Raw genomic sequence first — 18,086 nt, 5'->3', positions numbered from 1 at the left:
GCGTGACGTCAGACGGAAGCCGCGATGGCCATCTTCAGTGTGTATGTGGTGAACAAGGCCGGAGGGCTCATCTACCAGCTGGACCACTACGCGCCGAGGGCCGAGACCGAGAAGACCTTCAGCTTCCCCCTCGAGCTGGTGCTGCGCCCGCACGACGAGCATGTCCTCGTCTCCTTCGGGCAGCGCGACGGCATCCGCGGTGAGGGGCGGGAAGCAGCCGGCAAAGGAGCGGCCCCGGGGGCTGGGCCCTTTCGACACAGGCGGAGCCCCCCCCCCCATTTCGTTAACACGCGCTGTATCCCCCCGCCCCGCATAAGTATACTTTCCCCACTCTGCCTTCCCCCCACCTACCCGCGAATTTTCTATTTCTCGGTAGTGGCACCCGCCCTGTGGAACGCCCTCCCACCAGATGTCAAAGAGAAAAATAACTACCAAACTTTTAGAAGACATCTGAGGGCAACCCTGTTTAGGGAAGCTTTGAATGTCTAATAGGTTATTGTATTTTAGTGCTTTGTTGGAAGCCGCCCAGAGTGGCTGGGGAAACCCAGCCAGATGGGCGGGGTATAAATAATAAATTGTTATTATTATTTTATTTTTAATATTTTCTGGTGCCTCCGCTGCCTTTGGACATTGAAGGGGAGACAGAACCCATGACAGCTGCCCCTTGAGCTGAAAAAGCTTCGGTGGCAGCGCACACCTGAACCATGTCCACTTTATTAGGCTCCTCTGGCAAAGGGTGGCTCACAAAGGATCAGGGAATTGGGCTTTTTTGCGGTGGGGAGGGGAAACAACTGGGTCCCACCAGCAACTCTTTGCGACCCCCTTACCATTAGGCAGGGTATGGTGGCTGCCTCCAGCAGCTGGTTTTGATGGTCATTGATAATTTATTGTCAATACATTTATGCTTCCGTTTATGAGGGTTTTTAGCCTCAGGTGTGACATTCATGGTAAAACGTTTTGACCACCTCCCAAAGGTTTTATCTATTTGCTTGTTTACTTATTTAGCACACCACCTTAAATCCAAAGATCTCAGGGTGGCTCAGAGATGTTCACTGGCTAAGCTTTGCCTGCCTAAGACAGGGATCCCAAGCTGAACCTGGTCAGACCTAACATCCACCACCCATCTCAGGTTATGTCACTGGCAAATTCTGCTCCAGGAAATGACACTGTGTACATTGTATACTGGAGCTGTTCTTGCTCCTTTACTCCACTGATTGGCAGAGCTCCCAAGGGTGAGGGAAACAGGGGGGTTACTGATGCAGGAAGGCTTGCCAGTGCCGGGTGAGAAGGGGGTATTGAGTGATGACTGCCTCTTCCCTTCTTTGCAGTGGGCCATGCTGTGCTTGCCATCAATGGCATTGATGTCAACGGAAGGTACACTGGTGACGGCAGGGATGTGCTGGAGTTCCTGGGCAACCCAGCCAACTACCCAGTGTCAATCCGCTTTGGTCGCCCCAGACTGTCATCCAATGAGAAGCTCATGCTGGCCTCCATGTTCCACTCGTGAGTCAGGGGTGGCTGAGATGTTTGCCAGAACCCAGAAAAGGGAGAGGGGTTGATTGGTTTTGATATAGGCAAGGCACTTTATCAATTGGTACAATTTGGGGCTCTGTTTTATGTGCAGGTTGTTTGCAATTGGGTCCCAACTGTCTCCCGAGCAGGGGAGTTCTGGAATTGAGATGCTAGAGACCGACACTTTCAAGCTACACTGTTTTCAGACTCTAACAGGTATTGCTTCTTTTATAATATCTGCATTTCTTGACCTTTAGTTAGTATGGACAGCAGTCCCCACTTGAGCAAGTAAAGTTCTGCAGCAACATTCAGTGAGGATGTTCCTAGAAGTGCTACTCTTTGTGTAGAAGTGGTAAAAGACAAATGTTTAATAACTATTATGTATACTTCATTATATAAAAATCACAAGTGGTTTATAAAAAAATAAAATGTTTATACCGCTTAATCTAATAATCGTCTCTCCCCAGGGAGTTGATTATTATTATTATTATTATTATTATTATTATTAATCTTGTGTTCTTATAATTTTATTTTGCAATTTTATGTTGTGAACTGCTGTTCATTTTCAGGTGAAGAGCATTATACAAATGTAATTATTATTAATAATAATAATAAGTAGTAGTAGTGGTAGTAGCTTATAAAAAGCAACAAAAAAACTCCCAATCAGTTAAGTTACCTAAAAACAAAAGTATGTATCACAAAATAGAATTAAAAGTGTAAGAGTCAGGAGTCCAACGAAGCTTGGGTAAACAGATGTTTTAAGAGGCAGTTAAATATCGTTACTGTCTCCATAAATTTCCCAAGGTAAGGCATTGCAAAAGGTGGGAACCATCACTGAGGCCTGTTTCCGCATTACCAAGTGGCAATCCAGTGATGGTGGAACGACTTGCAGGGTGTCCCTGGGAGCTTGCTAGCTAGCCTGGTCCCTAGTTGTGTAGGGCTTTAAAACCAACAAAACCTTGGTAGCTAATAGGTAACTTTCTCTTCCTTTGCTGTTCCATCTGCCTGGTACCTGGCATTTGATATCTGCCTTTGCCTTGCAGGGCCTTTATTGAGGAAGAATGACAAGGAATGAACCTTTTTGTGCCTTTTAAAATCACTCGAGCCAGTTGTATGTGTTGCTTTGGATGTGGCATGCTCTAACTCTGTTTTTCATATCCTCAGGGATAAAATTTGTGGTGCTTGCTGATCCACGGCAGTCTGGAATAGATTCCCTTCTGCGCAAGATTTATGAGATTTATTCAGACTTTGCTCTGAAAAATCCTTTCTACTCCTTGGAGATGCCAATCAGGTAGAGATCAAATGCACATTCTCACACTAAAACAAACCCTTCCTTTACTAAAATTGATTCCCCCCACCATATGTTTAGAAATCAATGTACATGAGTATTACAAGAGAGAAAAGCCCTCCTGGCTCCTGAACCCCTCAGTTTATTACCTGGGATGCTGGCAAATCCCATGAACAACTGTGGAGTGTGATCACAATAGATAGGTAGCGTCACATTAGATAGTGTACGAGGGCTAGTAAGTCTGCATGCCTCCAGTTTGTTATAGGCCCTCACACTGAGACATGTTACTGAACACTTCATGCCTGGGGGGCATTTTCCACAGTGCCAGTGTTGATTCAAGAAGTTAAGCTTATCAAGGAGAGCAAACAGAAGCATCTACAACAGGACCTGGAAGCCTGTAAGGGCCTTCCAGCTCCCATCATCCCTGACTACGGGTCATGTTTGCTGGGACTGATGGGAGTAGTCTAACAACATCTAGAGGGTCCCCATGGTTGATCTTCAGGCTGCATTGACATGGTATTTCATACGTTGCTAATGCTGAATCACACAGTTGCACTTCTTTCAGACATTCATCCCAGACTGAGAGTAAAATGGAAAATGGGTGACTTACTGTTCTAAACCTGCTCCAGTGTGGTTATGTTCTAGTTCTCTTGTGTTTGTTTCACCATTTCAGATGTGAGCTCTTTGATCAGAACTTGAAGCTTGCGCTGGAGGTAGCAGAGAAAGCAGGGCCTTTTGGGCCAGGATTGTAGGGTGGATTTATCCCACTTCAGTCACCCAGTGGACTTTTCAATAACAACTAAAATGTGAGTCAGACAAATGACCAACCATCTGTTCGTAGCCACCTTGATTGCAATTCCAGAGCACAGAACAGGGAGTATTGCTGTTGAGCGGATGTGGTTGGTGCTGAATCTTGGCTGATGCTAAAGGAAGCTGGCTGGCAGCCTGAAAGGAAACATTAGAGCTATACCATTCCTTCAATAGTGGTGCATGTACATATATGTCTGCTGCAATGTATTCTTTTAATTTATAACTGAAGCACTGTATGTTTGCAAATGTAAATAAAGCATTCCTTAAAGGAAGAGGAAGGACTTGATTCTTGAGCTGGGAATGAATTATCTGGCATTCAGCATCCAGGGAGGGTAAGAGCCTGAACCAACTTGCAAATATCTATGGGCTTCTGCCTAGTGGAGTAATACTATTTAGGAAGAGGCCTCTGCACAGGAACATAGGTTAATTCTACTTTATTGTCTTTATTGCCGTCAGTGTACACTCCATAACAATGAACAAGATCTGGAATCCAATTTCACATAAAACTGTCCATTTTAGTCTGCATTATCAGCTCCTCATGGCAATTATAGTTAGAGGCCCCTAAAATGTCTGCATAAGTGTCCAGGGAAGTTCTAATCAGTGCAAACTGCAAAATGCTACATTCCTCATTATCATGTATCTATTTACATCAGTCTGAGGGCTGCATTCCCTTGCTGGCAACATGCCAGTAGAAAACAGGGCCAGAGGCAAAAGCAGGAGGATAACTCATGTAAATTTAACTTTTGTACAGCAGACTAGTTTCTACACACACACATCCCCTTCTCTCTTCCATCCATGTAAGGAAGAAGCATTACAAGAGTTCAAGAACACATTCTGCAAAATGAAAACGATGTAGGGATGGGGTCTGGGGAAGAATCCAGGGGACCAGATGAAAGAGTCTTGGGTAGTCACATTTGGGCCCAGTTCTGAGGTTTGCATGTCTATATGCTTAGTAAGGTACACATGCCTGTCCATCCTTGCCTAGCTACAGCCCCAAATACTAAGATTAAGGAATGAAGCCTTCCCTCTTGTGAATGTCTCCAGTTACACCCCAATGAACCAGACTGTTTGAGAAGAGAGTTCTCGGAATTAACTGAATGTTGGAAGGTGAAGAAATCAAGGGAATAATTAAGCACAAATACACAAGAGAAGTGTTCTGTAGGTGATGGAGGTAGAAAAGTGACTCCCTCTCTCCAGGCAGTGAAAATGAGTCCTTACGCTGCTTGCTTACAACACATTTGGAAGAAGTGCAGGCTGCCAGTGAGATCATCAGGAGGCTAATACAGGTGGAGCTGCCAAATCTTGCCTTTGCCAGGGAGAAGCAGAATAGGGTTGGGTCCATTAGGTCCAAACCATTCTGGCCGTTCCCATTTTAAGGAACAAAAAGAGGTGGCAGCAAAGTGATTTTTTTTTTTTAAACAGAAAACTTTACCCTGGTCCAGGATACACTGTCAAAGCTTAGTTCTGCCTTGATCTAATAGTTGTTGGAGTACTTTTTTAAAACCCATGGTTGCAGTGGGAGGCTCCTCCAACAGCCAAGCCACCACTCTGCTTTAGTCAGCCTTCTTTGGTACACGGCCCATCTTGGTGCGGATGTTCCTCAAGAAGAAAAACACTACTGTGCTGACCGTGCAGGTAATTTCTGCTACCCAGAAGGCTGTTCCCCAGCTGTAGTGTTTGGCGATGGTACTGAAAGGTAGCCCAGCCAGGAACCCTCCAACTGAAAAAGAAAAGAAAAGGTCACTTGAGGGCAGGGGGAGAGAATGTGTTGCCATCCTCCATTTCTGGAAGGACTAAACTCACCATTTGCCATTAGTGCAACAATGGCGTGAGAAGTTCCACACAGGTTTGACGGCGCACTCTCATTGGCTATTACTCCAAACAATGCAATCGGCCCATAAGAGCAAAATCCAAAGATAGCTCCTAACAGCAGGATCCATAACTAACAAAACAAGGCCAAAAAGAAAGTCAGAATATGGGGGTAATAAAATTCCAACTACCCTACAGCTTGCTACCTGGATCTCTGTCTACGAGGTAGTGTTTTATACTACACTTAAGAAATACCTTATACTTGTGAGAGCTTTAGTTCCATTTTTCTGGAGTCAAGGGGAACTGTTGGTTAGCAATCTGGTTAATTAGATTAACAACGAACATGAGCAGCAGTTTCTATAGAAAGCAAAGGTTGTGCAAGAGCATTTGATGGGGTTAGATGTCAGTAAGGGCTTTAAAATCACTGTTTGCAGATGCACAAATTCCAACAGTACCCCAGAAACTGTCCTTAAAATATTTATCACTGTAAAAATGAAAACCTTTAGCACACTGGTCTGATAACATGTCTAGGGCAATATTATCTATCAGCACAATCAGAGGATTATATCATGTCTCCCTAAACCAGGGGTCAGCAACCTTTTTCAGCCGTGGGCCGGTCCACCGTCCCTCAGACCATGTGGTGGGCTGGACAATATTTTGAAAAAATATATGAATGAATTTCTATGCCCCACAAATAACCCAGAGATGCATTTTAAATAAAAGCACACATTCTACTCATGTAAAAACACCAGGCAGGCCCCACAAATAACCCAGAGATGCATTTTAAATAAAAAGACACATTCCACTCATGTAAAAACATGCTGATTCCCAGATTGTCCGTGGGCTGGATTGAGAAGGCGATTGGGCCGTATCTGGCCTCCGGGCCTTAGGTTGCCTACCCCTGCCCTAAGCACCCCAGAAGCTACTTTTACCCTTTTGCCATAGGCAGATGCTCCAAAGCTGCTACCTATGAAGTGCACGTGTTAGGATACAGATGTGTGAAGCAGCTGACAGCATGAACAGCCAATGCTTTGGTTTCTTTTAGACATTTATTGCATTCCTTCAAGGTTCTAAACCCCACAGAATAACAGCAGAGAAGCAAGATATGGGGAGCTAAGGCAGGATAAAGATAAAGCAGAATATAGACCTCGTGTTCTGTTAAGCCCACAAGGTTAGAAAGAGGATGGAGGGCTAGAATCCAATAGTCGCTTTCCTGAGAGAGAAAGAAGGAAAAAATGAGCAAGTTGCAAAGAGAGAAGAAGAAAAAGGCATTGCAATAACTGTAAAGCCTGCCATTCAGAAACACCACCACCACCTTCAATGCTGTACATCAATGATCGGGGCCTGTGGCCATACACAGGTTGTTGGACTACAACTCCCATTATCCTTGGCCATTGCTCATGCTGGCTAAGGCTGATGGGAGTTAAAGGACCACAGGGTCCTACTTCTGCCATTAATGGCAATACCCCACATCGGCTCGTGTGATGCTCTGCTTGGAACTGGGGAATTCCCTTGACTGCTTCTCTAAGGCAGAGCAAAGCTGGCAAAGCCGCGAAATTTATAGCTTCAATAGGTGGGACTGTGAATGTAAAAAGCCCAGAAAGGAAGACTCCCAAGAAACTTTCACTCTAAGGGATCTAAAAGCCAAAGAACATCACATATGCCCCAGAAGTTACACTTCATTTCAATTGTGGAAATCCTTCTCCTGGGATATGCTACTGTTTACTAAAAAGCATAAGGAGTCAAGAGAGTTACATGCCCAGTAAGTACTCCGGAAGCAGGTGATGCTGTGAGCCAATCAGGTCTTGCAATAAGGAAAGTCCTTGCTTGTGCATGGGAACAGTTTTGTCCTTTCCTCTATCACATTGTGATGCTGTAAATCAGCTTTCTGTCTGAACTGTATCTGTCTCGCCTAACTTGAGCTGTGGCAACAAATTGCTTTTGTATGGCTTACCTTAGGAGAGCTGGCTGTGACTGTGACCCGGAAGAGGTACATAGAAGCCGACATGCCTGCCATCATAGTGAGAAGAAGTTTGTGTCGAGGGTTCCCATAATTTGACAGGCCCACCTGGAAGACATGAAGATGCCCTTGTGTTAAAACGGCCAACAACCTCAGCAGTACCTGTGCCTCGCCAAGCCCATCCTTTACCTATGTCCATACTGCCATTCACCAACTGCCTTGGAAGGCTGCCTGACATCCAGAAGTAGCTGAGACAGGATGACTTACCCGTGCCACTGCTTGGTCTGAAAGATAGCCAGCTGCAATGCTGCCAACCAGGCCCCCAACTTCCAAGGCGCTCATGTAGGAACTTCCTACAGGGTATACAACAAATAGAAGCCAGCTTACACTAGAGGGAGAATCTGCACATGGGAATTCTGCTTCCTTGTAGAACATGGAAATGAGGGATTTGCCAGGCCAACAGTTTCTTGCCTGCTGCACTAACACTTCTCAGCTGAAAGCAGTTTCTCAGATATTTTTCCACCATGAAGTATTTCAGGAAACAAACAATATTTGGCATTGAGAATGGCCAGTAGCAGGTTAGAACATGGGGCACCAATCTTTTTAGGCCTGTGTGCATATTTGAAATTTTGCAAGGGGTGTGTGTGGGCTCAACCCTTTCTAGTTTCTTCTCTCACCTGTGTCACTATTTCTCCTCAGACAAATGAGGGAGGGGTACACTGGAAACATAAGATCCAGTGCTTTCCAGTACTTCAAAAACTTTGATACAAGGAATGGATTCTCATTGATCTTTATGATTTTTACACAGAATGAAAAAAAAAACCAATCCAGAGGTCATCTATGATTTATAGTGGTTTTGAGAAGATCCTGTCAAAATATTGAGGCTCCACAAAGATCCATGTCTTTGATCCATGTTTTTGCATCATGGCAGCAAGGAAAACATTGCATCTGTAGTTTTTACAATTCTGTCAATGGAGACAGATATGACCTGTGATTTGGTAGTGGTAGTGAGCCTGTGGGGGAAAAAAAAACTTAAACCATTTCAAGAGAATTCATTTTCTAGATCAAACTCTCTTTTCTCTGACCCCTGCACCTACCTCCCAGATCAGACCCCTTTCCCTCCAACCCTTCCCCCTATTCTGTTTCTCTTTCTGTTTACCTGCTGATCTGAGTCTTGAAAACCACAATACAGCAGCAAAAGGAGAAGCACATGAGTTGCAATTTCCTCTCACCTCTCTTTGCTTTTCAAGATAGGAAAAGGTACCATCTCTCACCTCCTCATGATGAAGGGGGCAGTGATAGGGCCCAGAGGCAGCCCTCAAGCGAATCATGTTGGTAACTCCCAGCTGACACTGGCACACAATTAACTCTTTTACATTTTCAAGGGGAGGGTTATTTGCCTGCCACGAGGATTTGACTAGCTCTGAAAAACACAACATTAGGCTGGGGCTGGTGTCTCATACCCACAAGTGCAGACTGTCCTCTTTCCTGGATGAGAAATAGCTGCCCCCAGTCTGTACAGCATGTCTTCACACCAAAGACAACCAGATAGCCGGTAGACAGGACCCAGAGGTATGGAGAAAGCAGCAGCTCAGCCAGTGTGCTGTCATTTGCCGAGGAGCCTGCAAGGAAGAAACCATTACTCACTTGAGCTTGAGCTAAGCTCTCATAAAAGTTTGACTGTACTAGAGAATTTCATGGCTTCCCATTGATCCTCACTGGAGGCTTCCACGAGCTGACTCTTATAATTCCCTGTCAGGGCTACCTGCCCTACCAGATTCTAAACCTTCCACTTTGCAGCTTGGTCAAAAGTAGGTCATATCAGGCAGTTCTGCTGTTTTGTCCCACCTCAGCCAGTTCTCACCTCCCAGACACTCACCCTTTTTCCCTTTCTTGGGCCCAGGCTCAATGTTGGGCAGTCCCACGTCCGAGGGCTCATTCTTAATCAGGAGCAGGCACACAAAGGAGGCGACCACACACACAGAGCCGGAAAGGGCCAGAGTTGTGCGCCAGTCATAGCTCAGCGCCATCAGAGCAGCCACAATAGGGCCCAGCCCTCCTGCCAGGTTCATGCTGGTGGAGAGGATGGCCCACCAAGTCCCAAACTGGGAAGGTTCAAACCACTACACAGAAGGGAGAGAGAAAGGACATGAGTTGGGGCAGGTCCCCATTCCAGGGCCCGGCATGCATACGGAAGGCTCACGTGACTTTAGAACTCCGCTCCATAAGCCTCCAGGCTAGTCATGAACAATGATGGCCAAAATTTTGCTGGAGTCACCAATGGGACGCAAACCAGTCCCCCAAAGTTGCATCTCAAACTGCCCCTCTTGAAACACAGTTCCCAAAACCTTTCAGCTGAACAGCTCCCAAAGCAGTTTACAGTATAAAAAATACATCAGCAGAAAATGAAACAAGATACAATCAATTAAGTCTGAACAACTTCTCAAAAATAACAGGAGATAGATAAAAAGGGCATAACCAAGGGCAGCTCAAAAAAGCAGAGGGTCTTGCACAGCTAATAAGCAAAGGGCTGCCTGGAATGGGAGAGGGACAGAGGCTTCTGCACAGGCTGAAGGTGGGACAAAAGGAGCAGGAGTGGCCTCTTGGTCAAAAACACTTCCCAATAATCTTCCTTTATTTTACAGATTTGAATAAGGGGGTTTACTGCTCCCAGAAACACTTGCAGCCCCCAATCTTTCTGCAATGGGGGTTGTATGTTACTGCCAGGACCCCAGAGAGCTTCCCCTTCTCCTTTTGGATGTTGCACTATCAAAGGCTACTGGTTATGAGGCATATATGCTGCCATCTGAATCAGAGGCATCCTCTTCCTCCGTTTGCTGGAGAACAACAGCTCTTGCCTTCCTGTCCAGCTTACTGTATGTCCCCAAGAGGTGGCTGGTTGCTTACTATAGGAAACCAGGTGCTGAACAAGGTGAGCCTTTGATTTGATTGACAGTGCTCTTCTTACTTCTTTATGCTGCTTGCGCACCAGCTCTTCCTGGGTACAGAATGCCCAGCCCAACACAGAAAACACTTTCCACTGCAAGGCCCACTTGCTCAGCGTCATTTGATCATATTTTAGGCAGTCTGGGCAGGCTGCTGCTGCTGCTGGGGGCAACAGGGGTGCCAGCTGCCCAAGAATATCTCGAAGTGGAATATGATATGGGTTGTGATTGATAGTTCCCACCACCGCTGCCAAGTCAAAGCTCACCAGAAGCATGGCACCTATTGGGAGCGGAGAGAAGTGGCAAGGCCTCTATCTCTGCAGCCTGGGACAGGAAAACAGCAAGTGAGGTTCTGGCATTAATGACCAGCAGCAACAGAAACAGTCACTAAACAAAAGCTACCAGAACCGTTTGCTGCCACCTGCAGCTCTCAGCTTCCATTGCCCTGGAGAATGGATTTCGACTGATTGCTCTCTTGGCACAGGGCCCCCTGCTGGAAACTTGCTGCTAGGAACATATCAGGAAGCAGCAGCATGCCCTACACACACACACAAACAACAACAACCAAACAAACACACACAGACTTACCTTGCGCAGTACTTTTCCACATGGGGGCCACCCTAGGCCCTGGGCCAGCCCATTGAGGAACCACAACCCTGCGAAGACGGTGACAGTAGAGCTCCAAGAGAAGACCACATTGACTAAGCCCACCAACAGGAGGCCAGAGGAAAAAAGCCATCGGGCACTCATTTGGTCAGAAAGGACCCCACTAATGAACTTGCTAATGGCGTAAGCTGCAGACTGGCTGCTGGTGATGAGACCTGCATTGGATGAGAACCCAAAGATAGGTATGCCATGCTCATGTTATGCCAAAGGAACTTGGTCACAAATGAACTCTTCAGCCTCGTTGACAGTAGTACTTAAACCAAGCAAAATGCTAGCCAGTATTAGGATTAGGTACGGCACAGAGGCTCTATAGATTCTGGAGCCCTTCTACCTATTACCTCAAGCTTGTCTACATTCAGGAAAGGCCATGTTTGTCCTTCTCTAGGCAAACTGGGAATATATTGCTCAGGCTTTAGACTGATCTATTGTAGCTGCTTCCAGCTTGTGGGTAAACATTTATCCACAGACCCTTTGTCTGGCATAATCCTTTAGTCACCATATCCTAGTGAAAATAACTCGAAGTACTCATACTGGAAATAAACATTATGTACTTTTATGCCTTTCCTGCCTCTGCTTCCTTTCCTTTGTTGGATTATTGATTGTAAGCGCCTTGGGGCAGGCGCCTGCTCTACTATTATTATTAATAATACTTTTAACTACGGTGCATTGGGCTTACCATAGCATAAGAACAAATAAATACTAGCACTACTGTAACATCAGGTTAAGAAGTGATGCAATTCTTCACAGTGGACATTAAGGGGGCAGATTACAGGCAAAACAACAATGACAGCCTTTATCTGGAAATGAAAGAAAATGCAAGTACTCAGAGAAGCCCAACTAGCAGCCTTTCAACATCAGTCCCAGAACTGCAAATTGGCCTCCAAGTGACTGGCCTCCTTCCAAAGAGAACTTCCTTGGCAAAGCAACAGCTGAATTCTAATTGAATCCCTAAGCACAAAGAAAGGAAGTCCCCCAAAATCTCCAGGAAATATTTTCAGGATAAAGTTTTTTGAGCACCACAAACTTGTTCTGCATGCACCATCTCCCTCCAAGAAGAAAGCTCTTACCCAAGTCATCCTTGTCGAGGCTTATCTCTTCCATGATTGAAGGCATCACAAACGAGAACGTTTTTCGGTTGAAATAGTACAGGGTGTAGCCAATGAACATGGCAGTGAATATCACCACCCGATAATAGCCGTAGCCCTTTCCTGCCATTGCGATTTCAGAGCTGTGCCTCTACGGACGGAGAGAAGGTGCCTGTAGCAGTTCTGCCTTTAGATCCCAGTTTACAGTAAATGTGAGAAGAGGGGTGGCGGCACCAATGTGCTAGAAAGAAGAGAGAGAGGCAGGGAACCAGCAGCTGTCAGAGCACTTGAGCGGCAGGCGCTTGCCAGGGTTTCTGCTGAGCCCGGAGGTTTGCTGGAGTTCGCTGTTGCTCTCTTTCTGCTCACGGCCACCTTCTGGAGAATAATTAACTCCGGGAACATGGCTGGACACACTGTTCAGTATAAATCCATCCACCTACAGTGAAACAAACAAGAGACGCTAGCTTGGGATAAACAGAGCTGTCTTCCGAGTAGAAAGATTAACAAGGGTTTCCTCACTCCCACTACACTCTGACCCCTGAACTCAAATAGCACGATGGAGTAAAGGGGGGGGGGAATCAATGCCTTCCTCAATCAGGTCTACAACATAATCTTTGATAGGAACTAAGTCCTGCTGCAGAAGCAAGCTGCCTATGGCCTGGGCAGTCTACCTAACACCACCCTTCCTAGGAAAAGAGTCTTGCTCCCGAAAGAAGGTGCAAAGCTGTAAAGACATTATCCTGCAGTCGCAGAAACTGATGGATTGCTCTGTCAAAATCAGTAAGGCAAGAAGGCTGTCTCTTGTATCGTCAGGAACATAGGCAGCTGCCTTACAGTCAGATCATGGGTCCACCTAGCTCAGTATTGTCAACATGGACAGGCAGCAAGAATCTCTCCAGGTTTTGGCAGGGGGATATCTCCCAGCCCTACCTCAGGCTGCTGTGGGTTGAACCTGGGACTTTTTGAATGCAAGGCAGAGGCTCTACCACTGAGTGATGGCCCTGATACTGCAAGTGAATTAAAAGCCAAACACTTCCCTCTACTGTATTTCCAGGGTGGACCACCAAGCTTATTAATTTGGAAGAATTTTATTCTGCCTTTCATTTTATCAAAATTCCTAAGGAAGCTTCTAAATGTAGAGCGAAAATACAAACATCAAGGTGTATAAATGTAAAAGCACAAAAATAAAAGCATAAAATACAGAAAGGCAGCATAAAATTAAAATACAAATCAATTTAAAGTACTAGATGAACTGCTTTTGCCCACACTGTTTGAAATCAAACCATGCAGGCAAAGGCACATCCAGAAAAGTACTAACACAGTCCCATAAACAGTGCTTCATAAGACCAGACAATCAGCTTACTCTTGGGATTTGAAAGCCCATATGCACAGGACTGATCAGCTGTGCTTGCAAACCCGCTTTCGACTCAGCCCTGTTTTACCTGCCCCATATAGCTTGGCAGAAACACTGAAACATATTTTTCTGTCTGTGTCCACCTTTGCCCTCCATCTCCCTTTAAGCTTTCTCCCCGTTTTTAATTATTTATAAAGCACTCACATTATAAAATATCAGGGTGGTGTACAAAAAACAAGGATAAGTATAAAATGTATGCCAAGAATAATAATATGATATGAATGACAACAGAAAAGTTCAGTCAGAAAAGGCTTGGGCAGATAGAAAGATCTTAAGCACACATCTGGAAGATTAGATTGTTGGGGCATGCCATATCTTAATACAGTGGTACCTCAGGTTACATATACTTCAGGTTACAGACTCCGCTAACCCAGAAATAGTACCTTGGGTTAAGAACTTTGCTTCAGGATGAGAACAGAAATCATGCAGCGGTGGCGCGGCAGCAGCAGGAGGCCCAATTAGCTAAAGTGGTGCTTCAGGTTAAGAACAGTTTCAGGTTAAGAACGGACCTCCGGAACGAATTAAGTACTTAACCCGAGGTACCAGTGTATATCCCATGTTAAAGGGACTGCCCATAAGAGGAAAACCTTCCATAAGTTTGCTTGCCATTTGCCTTTTATCATAATTAATGCTTCCTTTTTCTGGAAAAGTTCAGGCTCTGTCTCTGTTATTTCCTCTCAGGTACCTTACGGCATTCTGCTTGCCAGACTAAGGTTCCTAAAGTTATGCATACTGTGCTTCTGTGGATTTGATAAACATGCTAGTTTCTAGGCCAGCTCTACTTGCTCAGCAGCCTGTCCTCTGCCACAACAGAACCAGGGCTGCAAAAAACAGGTACCCCAAGCACTAGAGTAATCTCACCCATTATTATTCCAAAACAGCTTATTCCATGAAAACAGAAAAGTAAGTTTTAGACAGACACGCAGACACAATTCCATGCAGTGCGTTCCAGTCAATAAATCTAGTTGTCATATTTTGCATCAGTTTATGCTTATGTGTAGTCTTCAAAGGCAGCTCCTAAAAGTGTTGCAGTAATCCAAGTTATATGTTACCATGTCAAAGACAATGGTTACTAGGTGCACTAGGTGCATCAGCCCAAGTTGCTGAAAGGCTTGTGCTAGATGCCATCTGGGCTTCCAGCATAAGGCTGCATCTAACCGAGACATCCCCAAGGTGCAAACTATTACAGTAGGAGGCATGGATGAGAAAACGAAACACCCACCATGCGGTTGATTAGATGAACTGGCCCTCTTCTTATTACTGTTAAGTTTATTAGCATTTGTCTGGTCCATGGCAGACCGCAATTTCCCTGCTCAGAACATCCTGTCTCACATGAATCCTGTATGAAAAGGATAGAGCTGAGTGTAAACAGCATATTAGCAACTGCTCTGCAAATTATTCTTAAGCAACAGAAAGAAACAAAACACTCTTGTGGCACTCCATAGCACATATGCCATGGGGCAAAGTAAAAGTCCCCCAAGACAGCATGGGGAATCTGAGCTGAGCCAAATGCAACCCTCCAAGCCTTTCTACCCAGCCCTCATGCCACTCTCCTAACTGGTTCAGCTCTGTACCCTTCTTAAGTGCTTTTGTGTGGCTGGAATGTGTCCCTGAACTGTGATAATGCCTTTTGCTAGCATGGATGAAAGGATGGGTAACTTGTGGCTGGCTGCTGGAATGTAGCCTCTTGTACAGACCTAAGAGTTACAGCTGTTGTTCTACACACTTTTTGCCTCCTGCTCTGGGCACCATTGATATGTTCTCTCTGCAAAACAATTGTCCATGAGCTGAAAAATGTCTCCCCCCACTTTTAAAAAAGTTTCCTTGCTTCTTTTAAGGAGTTCCAAGAATAAATCTCATTCAGAGATTAAAAATCTGCTTTGACATGTGATAATTTCACTGCAGTGTTGCTAGACAGCACTACTGTAGTTTGCTGCCATTTTTGTGTCCTCTCACAGGGACTTTGGAACAAAAGGATAAATTGTCTGGAAAAGTGAGCTAGTAGAGAGCAAAGTAGAATGAAGTTGAAATGGACAAGGCAGTACTCAGACTCCCCGCACAGATGTGGGACCACCTAAAATTATAAATGGGCTACAGAGTCCTGCAATTTCAAGGGTCCTTAACAATAAGTCCTTTAAATGTCACCTCCTTTTAGCTAGGATCATCCCACTCTTTTTAGATTATAAATGATCTTAGATCCAAGATTCAGCTGAAAGTCCTATGAGGTCCCCCAGCTACTTGCTTTTTAGAAGGGTTTATTCCTGGGACACAGTGAAGCAGCTTGCAGACATTTGTCCTGAGCAAGTGTGATAAGAGTATGGTCACATTTATCCCAGTTTTTCACAGCCCTCTGAAGGAGATCCCATATCTTACTTAAACAGTATGACATTCTAGAGCCTAAAAGGGCTTGGAAACCAGGAGGCAAAATCAATAAAGGAAAGTCCATCAAAATGGTTCTGATACAAGTCTGATGAAGTCAGCGGAGCTTTCCCTCTACTGAATTTAGGCCAAAGAATAATTAACAGAGATAACTTTACAATTGGGTAACTGCCGGCAATGGGCAGTCAGCCAAGCTGGAGGACTGGGCCAAGGACATTAAATGGTTGCAAATGCTATTATGTACTTTTTCAGAGTAAATTTTTTATCTAGTCACTTGTTACACCACTATCTAAAACTAAGACTGTGTTACAGGATACTTTACATTACATTTTATAACGAAGACAACTCTGTGTGAACAACTGCCTATTAGCGTCTCTTCCTAAGTAGAACAGGATCCCCAAGGATGTGCTTTAGGAGGAGCTTGCTTTCGGGCACTAGGTTGGCACTGGCATTACAAAGATGTCTGCAAATGTGACAGGAAGGCTGACATTAACCTCGCCATATGGAAACCCTTGCAGACAACTGCAGTGCCTGGAGAGTGTCAGGTCATGAAACACTGTGATGCATCTGCAGCAGCAAAACCAGATGCCTTCATTTACCCCCCCCCTGCAATAAAACATGTCTCTCTCGTATTGGTTTCTACAGCCACAACAGGTGCTGTAACTCCCCAACTGTTTGACTTTACTTCTGATGGTGCACTCTTTCATTGTCTCTTTAGACAGACGCAGTGGCGTAGCGTGGGGGGTGCAGGGGGGGCCGGCCGCACCGGGCGCAACATCTGGGGGTTAGGGTTAGGGGGCGCAAATCCACGGGTTAGGGGTGCAAATTACTTGCCTTGCCCCGGGCTCTGTCAACCCACGCTACGCCACTGGACAGACGGATGCCAAAAAATGGGGGTTTGTGTGTTTTCCTAATATGCTGTTCTGTATGTAATATTAATGTAGTATATGACGTAATGTATTTATGTATTTCTGTGTGCCATTGTCATACACACACATATATATTCCAACCTACATTCTGAAAGACCCTTTGGGTTACAACTGACTACTAGTAAGTTTAATTTAATAAATAATAAGGGGAGGGAGGCAATAGTTACGGTGGAGTTAACAGTTCAACTTTAGCCTGAGATAATTCTGTATACTTTAAGCGAATGTTTGAATTTAAAAAGTTTGGGATTGGAGAACAGCGCTATATATTAGGAGCTGCACTGCCTTTATTCTTCATTTCCTAGGCAGAGGAATGTGACCATTTCCTAGGTCTAGGCAGAGATGCGGCTAAATCGAGAAACGGCAGGATCTTGAGTCTCGGGTGTTTGTGGGGGTGCCTGGCACGTACGCCATACGGAGCCAGACAGGAAAGGCAATTGAATTGGCAGAGGCAGTCAAGAGACCGGGCGGGTCCCCCGACCCCGGGCGGAGGCTATTCGCATTCCACTCCTCCCGCCTGGGGACGGGTTCAGGCAGTGCGAGGTGCCCACCTGCCCCAGGGGAGCGCCGTGGCCCCATCCCTTCACCCTCCGAGAGGATAGCGGCACGGCAGCGGTAACCCTTTAGTATAAATCCACACAACAAGGGAAGCAAAGGTCGCGAGGACGCAGGAAGAAACTTTTATCACGCTCGCCGCAGCGGCTCCCTCCCGCTCCCAAAGGCCTCCGGGCGCCCATCAACGTCGGCCCGGGCACCTTGGGCCCATACAATTCAAGGGCGCTTGCCCAAGCCGGACGTGGACCATTCGCCACCGCCAACCCACCAACCGGCCGCGGTGGTTCCTCTGCACCATCCGCAGGAAAAGTGGGCTAACCTGATAGTGGCTCCTCAGCGACCCGCAGTGTGAAGCTCCGCCTTGCGTAAAGCATTCTCCTCGGCTATTGGGCAAGGGGCACGCCACTCTCCGGGCTCCTCCAATCCATATTGTCCGTGTCGACAGGTAAGAGCTTCCGGCCAATCCCTGCCTCTCGCGCGGTTTCCTATGGCAACGCTTCCCTTTCTAAGCAGGGTCGCCATCCGTGTTTGGCCTCCTTTACCTGTTTTCCCGTCGACCTCACGTCCCAAGCCAAGCTGCAGCGCACGCGCACTTCCCACTACTGAAAGACCTGCGGCCTTCCAAGTTTGAATCACTTTTCCCGCCAAAAAGTAACGACGAGAAAGGGCTGCGCCTTTTGAGGCAGCCAAAGGCTGCGCTGACAGCATTTTAAGTAGGAAGCACCTTGAGGAGAAGC

General features: G+C 45.9%; 2 protein-coding genes across 12 annotated transcripts; one reads left to right on the top strand and one right to left on the bottom strand.

Annotated features, from left to right (window-relative positions):
• Nucleotides 1-17: 17 nt before the first annotated feature.
• On the top strand, nt 18-5,022 carry TRAPPC4 (trafficking protein particle complex subunit 4). Its single transcript, XM_083589127.1, has 5 exons — nt 18-199; nt 1,329-1,503; nt 1,625-1,728; nt 2,677-2,803; nt 3,474-5,022. The coding sequence occupies exons 1-5, from the start codon at nt 25-27 to the stop codon at nt 3,550-3,552; spliced, it is 660 nt and encodes a 219-aa protein (XP_083445253.1). The 5' UTR covers nt 18-24; the 3' UTR covers nt 3,553-5,022.
• On the bottom strand, nt 4,030-17,915 carry SLC37A4 (solute carrier family 37 member 4). Of its 11 annotated transcripts, none has more exons than XM_083588842.1 (11): nt 17,669-17,915; nt 14,712-14,828; nt 12,058-12,511; nt 10,913-11,145; nt 9,259-9,502; nt 8,843-9,001; nt 7,647-7,732; nt 7,374-7,487; nt 6,567-6,632; nt 5,414-5,552; nt 4,030-5,330 (listed from the first exon to the last, which is right to left on the bottom strand). In XM_083588842.1, exons 3-11 carry the CDS (start codon nt 12,203-12,205, stop codon nt 5,164-5,166), a joined length of 1,356 nt encoding a protein of 451 aa, XP_083444968.1. In that variant the 5' UTR covers nt 12,206-12,511; nt 14,712-14,828; nt 17,669-17,915; the 3' UTR covers nt 4,030-5,163. The 11 variants fall into 11 exon arrangements, with proteins under 11 accessions (XP_083444968.1, XP_083444971.1, XP_083444975.1 ...); XM_083588845.1 differs by lacking the exon at nt 17,669-17,915 and adding an exon at nt 17,563-17,642; XM_083588849.1 differs by lacking the exon at nt 14,712-14,828 and having other exon boundaries at nt 17,618-17,915.
• Nucleotides 17,916-18,086: the final 171 nt, after the last annotated feature.

This window comes from Podarcis filfolensis (assembly GCF_964270895.1).
Source record: "Podarcis filfolensis genome assembly, chromosome: 15".
Lineage (NCBI taxonomy): Eukaryota > Metazoa > Chordata > Lepidosauria > Squamata > Lacertidae > Podarcis > Podarcis filfolensis.
Note: the sequence above shows the minus strand (reverse complement) of the source record. Positions and strands in the feature narration are given on the sequence as shown.